The 7,634-nt window shown below is 36.3% G+C and overlaps 1 protein-coding gene across 2 annotated transcripts; it reads left to right on the plus strand.

The window, feature by feature from the left end:
- The first annotated feature begins 623 nt into the window (after nucleotides 1-623).
- Nucleotides 624-6,927, plus strand: LOC111437749 (kinesin-like protein KIN-14I). Of its 2 annotated transcripts, none has more exons than XM_023075805.1 (19): nucleotides 624-1,110; nucleotides 1,371-1,537; nucleotides 1,610-1,753; nucleotides 1,823-2,065; nucleotides 2,160-2,231; nucleotides 2,314-2,382; nucleotides 3,227-3,304; nucleotides 3,379-3,741; nucleotides 3,809-3,890; nucleotides 3,967-4,062; nucleotides 4,156-4,332; nucleotides 4,412-4,518; nucleotides 4,613-4,791; nucleotides 4,878-5,039; nucleotides 5,120-5,373; nucleotides 5,478-5,638; nucleotides 5,718-5,909; nucleotides 5,985-6,436; nucleotides 6,535-6,927. In XM_023075805.1, the coding sequence occupies exons 1-19, from the start codon at nucleotides 993-995 to the stop codon at nucleotides 6,674-6,676; spliced, it is 3,258 nt and encodes a 1,085-aa protein (XP_022931573.1). In that variant the 5' UTR covers nucleotides 624-992; the 3' UTR covers nucleotides 6,677-6,927. The 2 variants fall into 2 exon arrangements, with proteins under 2 accessions (XP_022931573.1, XP_022931574.1); XM_023075806.1 differs by having other exon boundaries at nucleotides 3,385-3,741.
- Nucleotides 6,928-7,634: the final 707 nt, after the last annotated feature.

The raw sequence follows: 7,634 nt of genomic DNA on the forward strand, positions 1-7,634 counted from the left end.
AAGTTTTAATTTTATCTGTAATTAATTTTTTTTAATGTTAATATTAAAATTGAGTTGAGTTATCTAAAAAAAATAATTAAATTTCTCTATGAAATTTATAATAAATTAGAAGATATTTTAAATTCTATTCTCTTACATGACTTAGACCGACCTATTTTTATCTTTAAGTTTTTATTAATTCATTAAATATTATGTTATATTATCGATCACCTTTAACATTTATCATTGAAAAATGTAGATGAATAAAAATTTGATATTTTTTAAACCTAAATATGATAGATTAAATTTAAAAAAAATAATTAACTAAAAAAAGGAAGAAAATTATAAGTTTACATTAGTTTAGGCAATAAAGCAAATAATAATAATTTTACTAAACATATTTTTTAGGGCACTTATTTGTCGTCTTTCCCACGTTAATAAGAAAAGAAAAAAATCAATATGTAAAAAAACACAATAAAACAAAATTTAAAATTTAAAATTTGTAGAGAAGAAATTAAAAGAAAACAATAATTATAGGGGCAAAATGGTAATTTTAGGCGATAAAAAAAAAAAACTAATTTTAATATAAAAAGATTTTAAGTAATTGGGAATTTTAAATTTTCTCACCCGTTGAACACAAACCGTTAAGCCATCTTGTTCGCGGAAGGCTCGGAACTTGTTTCGCTCCCATTTTCTCCAACAAAATTTGACGAACACATAAAACTGAAAGTTGGAAGATCCTTGCAGAGAAGAAAAAGCATTCGACCCACCACAAAAAAGGGCAGAAAAGAAAAACAATAATCTCCCTCTTTCTATTTTCTTCAATTTTTTCAATGATCCTTCACCCAGAATCAACCATCCCCTTCTCCTAATCTCTCGTTTCGACCCTTTTTTTCAATATCATTTCTATTCCAACGCCCATTTTGGTTCTGGAAATTTTGGATCGTTAGGAGTAGCTTAGGATTTTATTTCATTTTGTGTTTTTGTTTCTGTGGATTCTTGACGGGTTAGTAATGGCAACAGAGCAAGTTTTTCCGTTTTCTGTTGCTTCTGTGATTGAGGAAGTTCTTCAACAGCATGGAGTTCGTACTCGTAACATCGATTTGGCTTCGAAGAAAACTGAAGAAGACTGTATGTTCTTGGTTTTCTTCTTTTCTGGGATTTGCATTTTCACAATCGATTCGTTGTTTTCTTTTTCTTTTCCATATCATATGTATATCTCTGGTGTTGGAATGATTTGATTTTTTGTTTTTTGTTTCTGGATTTTGAAAAACCTAACCCAAGTACTTGCCCGATAGCGCGCCATTTCCTGTTTCTCTCATCTCTTCAGATACATGTTATTAGTCTTTCATTTGAAAACCAAACTGAGTGTTCTTCATATTACTTTGAAGCCTTGAGAAGGTATGAAGCGGCTGGGTGGCTAAGGAAAACTGTTGGAGTTGTTGGTGGAAAAGACTTACCAGCATGTCCTTCTGAAGAGGAATTTAGGCTTGGATTAAGAAGCGGAATTATTCTTTGCAATGTTCTCAATAAGGTCCAACGTGGGGCAGTACCAAAGGTATATATATATATATATAGTTCATCTATTTCTCCATCTTAGTTTTTGGTTTCAATTCCTGTTCTTGAGTAGGTTGTTGAAGGCCGATGTGATTCTGTAATCATCCCTGATGGGGCACCCTTATCTGCATATCAACACTTCGAAAATGTCAGAAATTTTCTTGCAGCCATACAAGAAATGGGGTTGCCAACTTTTGAAGCCTCTGATCTAGAACATGTAAGTTTGGTAGAGTTCTTGGTCCTTTTTTATGGTAACTTGATGAACCATATTCATGTATTTCTTCAGGGAGGGAAATCTACGAGGGTTGTGAACTCTGTTCTGGCACTCAAATCGTATAGCACCTGGAAACAAGCAGGCGGAACTGGGGTGTGGAAATATGTTGGAACAGCTAAATCACCAACATCCAAGAAAAATGTGGTGACAAAAAATAATTCAGAACCATCCACCACTTCCTTAACAAAAACCTCATCACCTGCTGATAGTTTTTCTCTTGAATCCTCTTCAAGTGATGATCCTAGCAATGAAGCAGTTAGTGAGCTTTTCATCCTTCTTTTTGTTTACTTTTTATTATGTTGTTGTTGTTTGCTGCTACAATCAATTTAATAAACAATTTGGAGTGCAGGAATCCTCTCGTCCTTTACATATGCTACTTTGCCAACTTCTTTCTAACAAACAGATTGACGAAATCCCAAGTGTAAGTGTTAGCTTTTAATTCTTAGAACTATGAAGATGGTGAGCTGAGCTTTCTCTTCTTTTTCTTCTTATGGAATTTATAGATTGTGGAATGTATGTTTGGTAAAGTCTTGGAGGAGTTTGAGCAACGATTACTCGCTCATAACAATATGGTATACTCTCTGTTTCCCGCACTGTTTTGTAGTAGCAATCTATACTTAATTTAAAATACATCATTTTCCTTTCACCTCAAGAGTGAGCGGTACTGGTTAGGAATCACGACTCTCTGCAATGGTATGATATTGTCCACTTTGAGCAAAGCTCTCACACCAATGGAGATGTATTCCTTACTTATAAACCCATGATCATTCCCTACATTAGACAATGTGGGACTCCCTCCCAACAATCCTCAACAATCCTCCCTTCGAACAAAGTACACTATAGAGCTTCCCCTGAGGTTTATGTAGCCCTCGAATAGCCTCCCCTTAATCAAGGCTCGACTCCTTTCTCTAAAGCCCTCGAACAAAGTACACATTTTGTTCGACACATGAGTCACTTTTGACTACACCTTTGAGACTAGTAATTTCTTTGTTCGACACTTGAGGATTCTATTGACACGGCTAAATTAAGGGCATGACTTTGATACCATATTAAGAATCACAAGTCTCCACAGTGGTATGATATTGTCTACTTTGAGCATAAGCTCTCGTGGCTTTGCTTTGGGCTTCCCCAAGAAGCCTCATACCAATGGAGATGTATTCCTTACTTGTCTACTTTGAGCATAAGCTCTCGTGGCTTTGCTTTGGGCTTCCCCAAAAAGCCTCATACCAATGGAGATGTATTCCTTACTTATAAACCCATGATCATTCCCTAAATTAGCCATTGTGGGACTCCCTCCCAACAATCATCAACAATCCTCCTCTTGAACAAAGTACGTTATAGAGCCTCCCTTGAGGCCTAATACAATCACTACATCTTCATATTTATTCTGTGCTTATGGCATTTCATTCTGCCCAGATGAAGGCAAGTCCTGAAGATGTGGCAGAATCCGTAACTAATAAATCTCCTCCACAAACCACTTCTGCTGATGAAACAGTAAGCTGTGAATTTATATATCTTATGAAAATTTATAAACAATTTCTTGTTAATATAGTTTCTGTTTTTGAGAGATTAAGATGGAAGAGGAAACGAGTGGTGCTCCTGAAGAAATTAGTAGTCCAGAAGCAACAAGTTGTTGTGAAGAAATAAATAGTCCAAAAGAGTGTCATGAAGCAACAAGTTGCTGTGAAGAAATAAATAGTCCAAAAGAGTGTCATGAAGCAACAAGTTGTTGTGAAGAAATAAATAGTCCAAAAGAGTGTCACGAAGCAACAAGTTGTTGTGAAGATATAAATGGTCCAAAAGAGTGTTTTCCTGAAGAAGAAAGTTTTTCCAAAGAGGACTGTGGTTGTTTTGATGAACGCAATGAGGAATTAGAACGCCAGCTTTTGAGAAGACAGATGCTGCTAGAACAGCAACAGAAGAACATACAGGTAGCTGTTGAAGTTAGTTAATTACTGTTCTGGAATATATGATTTTGAACTTAGTTTTCTTCTGTAGATGTTGAAGTGTACTCTTGATGAAGCCAAAGCAGGAATGCAGATTTTGCAAATGAAGTACCAAGAGGAATTCAATAATCTTGGTATAAATTCTTTTACTATTCTTCTACCTTGTAACCTTTCAGTTGTATTCTCAAGTTATGAATTCATTTAAATTAGGTAAGCGCATGCATACTGTGGCGTATGCTGCTTCAGAATACCAAAAAGTTCTCGAAGAAAATCGAAAACTATATAACCAAGTCCAAGACCTCAAAGGTAGCATCATTTGCAATGCCTCAAGCTTTTTTTAGTTTTGTATTCTTAACTTCCTTAATATAACAATGATGTTCATGCATTACAATCTATCAGGAAATATCAGAGTATATTGTAGAGTTCGACCATTCCTTGGTGGACACTCGAACCGACCCTCTACCGTTGATCGTATTGATGATGGGAGTATGAGCATTGTGTCACCGTCGAAATACAGCAAAGAGGGAAGGAAATCATTCAGTTTCAACAAAGTATTTGGGCCTTCTGCCACCCAAGGTTCAACTTTCTTTCTTTCTTTCTTTCTTTCATGGTCTTATCATATAACTTTCAGCATAATGAACTTTCTTTCATGCAGGTGAAGTTTTTTCAGATACTCAACCTTTGATTCGATCAGTCCTAGATGGTTATAACGTCTGCATATTTGCTTACGGACAAACTGGATCAGGAAAAACGTACACCATGGTAAGAGATAAAGCGCACCAATATTAAATTATGTGATTATTTTCATGTCTTTGTGAAGAAAAAAGAACTCATTATCTCATTGGAAAAAATTCAGTCAGGACCAACAGAACTCACTGAGGAGACTTTAGGTGTAAACTACAGGGCATTGAGTGATTTATTTGTTCTTTCACAAGAAAGGAAACATACCATTTGCTATGACATATCTGTTCAGATGCTTGAGATTTACAACGACCAAATAAGGGATCTCCTTGCGACGGATTCCACTAACAGAAGATATCCTTCTCATTGCATTTGGCTTTATTTTGTTTCATATGGTGAAGCTGTTGCTATAATAATGCATGTCCTTAACTGGTAATTACATTGGAAGTTCGAAACAGTTCTCAAAATGGGATTAACGTACCCGAGGCATCCCTTATACCCGTATCATCGACATCAGATGTCCTAAATTTGATGAATATTGGCCAAAATAATCGTGCAGTGTGCTCTACTGCCATGAACGATCGAAGCAGTCGTTCTCATAGGTACATTTTCGTAATGTATGAAGATTTATGTGTTGTAAGAGTTTCCTAATGTGCATGAATTATTAATGCAACAATTGCAGCTGCTTAACTGTTCATGTTCAAGGAAGAGATTTGACATCTGGGGCAATTCTTCGTGGGTGTATGCATCTTGTTGACTTGGCAGGAAGTGAAAGGGTTGACAAGTCCGAGGTAATAGGAGATAGATTGAAAGAGGCACAACATATCAACAAATCTCTTTCTGCCTTGGGAGATGTTATTTCCTCTCTTGCTCAAAAGAATGCACATGTTCCCTATAGGAACAGTAAACTCACCCAGTTGCTCCAAGATTCACTTGGTATGTTATTTCCTCTGTTGAGTGTCTCCTCTCCCTATATAATAATAATACTTCCATAACTTGGACTGGAGGACACTCATGTTTGGCTAACCATAACTTCTCAGGGGGTCAAGCAAAGACACTCATGTTTGTTCATATAAGTCCAGAACCTGAAGCTCTTGGAGAAACATTGAGTACTTTAAAGTTTGCTGAAAGGGTTTCAACTGTTGAGCTCGGTGCTGCTCGGGTTAACAAAGACGCCGAGTCGAAAGAGCTCAAGGAACAGGTCTTCTACTTTTTATTTGAATGAAACACCCTTTATATGCTTCTTATTATTGTGTCTTGTTTTATTTGTGATTCCCCAGATAGCTAACCTAAAAGCGGCCTTATCGAAGAAGGAGAGTGAAATGGAGCAATATTCTCGATCAAGCTCTCCTGAAAAAAATAGGATGAAAACTTTCCTGTCATCCCCTTCACTTCCTAGCTGGAAAAGTGTTGTGGAGATGTCCGTTAATAGAACCAACTCAATGGAAGATGTTCGTAATGCAGCAGCAGAGGTATTGAAAATCAGTATGATTGGATATATTAGTGAAAATCTTGATTTGTATTTGGTTATTTGGTTACTACAACAGGCTCAAAACAAATTGAATAACTCAAAGCTGAAAAGAAGAAGCTTAGATCCCCGAGACATGTTAAGATCATCTCCATGGCCACCCTTGAGCGCAGCACTTGTTAATCCGAAGCATGACAAGAAAGAACCTGTTTCAAGCAATTGGGATGAAACCCTTGCAGGAAACGAATTTTCTGAGACATTTGAACCGAATTTTCTTGTAGATCCTCCTCCAAAGGCGTTGTACTCTGAAAACCTGTTCAACAATTCTGATGCGCAGAGGAACCAGTTTGAGGTGGGCAGCACTGATGATTCTGATGACCATGACGCTGCAAATAGCGAGACATCAGAGCCAGAAGTACTTTGGCAGTCCAGCCTTCCACTTCCAAAAGCTTCAAGCATTCCAGGTTTGGGATCAAAGCCAAAGAAAACAGCTAATAATCCTAAGCAGCAAGCCAGCAAGCCAGAAGTTAGGTACTTTCTTTGAAACTAATTATAAAGATTAGGAAATGAGTTTGAGATTGATATATATTTGAATATGTGTGTATGTATGTATGTATGTATGAATGTAGGAGCTCCATTCCATCATTAATTCCTCCATCATCAAGGAAATCGCAGACGGGAGCTTCCCAACCGATGGCTGCCAAGGTGGTGGGGAAACAGGCATTTCCATTTGAAGGGAAGAAGAAGGGTGGCTATGGCTATAATAAATGATGATGGAATGTGTGTGTGTGTTCATCAATTGGTTCTTCCTCATTTTTGTTTTCCCTTTTTATATCTATTTATTGTTGTGTATATATACATACATACATATATATATATATATATAGAGAGAGAGAGAGAGAGAGAGTTTCTGTTTTGAGTTTGCAATAGTTCAAGTTGCCTCGAGTTTGTGTATTGAATCTTCAAATGCATGGTGAAATGGGTCCTCCAATTTGTTTATATATTGGTCCATTCTATTTAAAAGGCACTAATACTTTGACTGAATAAGTCAATTTTTAGTAAACGTGGGAGCGTGAGAATTTGAGCCTCGGCCTCGAGAGAATGAGTATATACACCTTTTACTACTAAGTTAGATGTTCGAATCTTAAAAGTTAAATTTTAAGTTAGTCAGTCTATAAACTTTAAATTTGTATCTATTTGATCTCTAAATTTTGAAAATTAACTCATTTATTAGATATAAAATTGAAGGTTAGGCAAAGTTAATATAAAATTGGATCTTTTGTTTACTAGAATCTTAAATTATGTTCATTGAAATTTAGAGGAAAAAAAAAATAATAATTTAAACCAATCAAATGGAAAGTGGCCTATTCTAACTTAGGATTAGGAATTTAAATATGAGTCTATCCTATGCACGTCCACAGTCTCTGTTTGTGATGTTGTCTTTATCTGACATGGGTGTCTTGTGTTTACTTGAAAAATGATATGGCACACAACCTAAGTATTTTGAAGAATACTCAATAAGTGACCTCAATATAGGGGCATGCTGAATACAACCACATGCAAATATGCTCTAAGAACCATCTCTATCTCATCTCATACTAGGGGTGGCTTCTAGTCTAGACTACTATGTATGTGTAGTACTTCTACACATGACCCACACGTACGAGTGTGAGTACCCAAACGACTCGCACACCCCTTGGACCCTCTCTAGTCAAGCTAGCTATCTGTA

This window comes from Cucurbita moschata, unplaced genomic scaffold, assembly GCF_002738365.1.
Source record: "Cucurbita moschata cultivar Rifu unplaced genomic scaffold, Cmos_1.0 Cmo_Scf00066, whole genome shotgun sequence".
NCBI lineage: Eukaryota > Viridiplantae > Streptophyta > Magnoliopsida > Cucurbitales > Cucurbitaceae > Cucurbita > Cucurbita moschata.

Coding starts and splice junctions, on each gene's coding strand:
- LOC111437749 (XM_023075805.1), top strand. CDS start 993: ATGGCAACAGAGCAAGTTTTTCCGTTTTCTGTTGCTTCTGTGATTGAG. Junction 1,754..1,822: donor AAGCCTCTGATCTAGAACAT/GTAAGTTTGGTA, acceptor GTATTTCTTCAG/GGAGGGAAATCTACGAGGGT. Junction 3,891..3,966: donor AGAGGAATTCAATAATCTTG/GTATAAATTCTT, acceptor CATTTAAATTAG/GTAAGCGCATGCATACTGTG.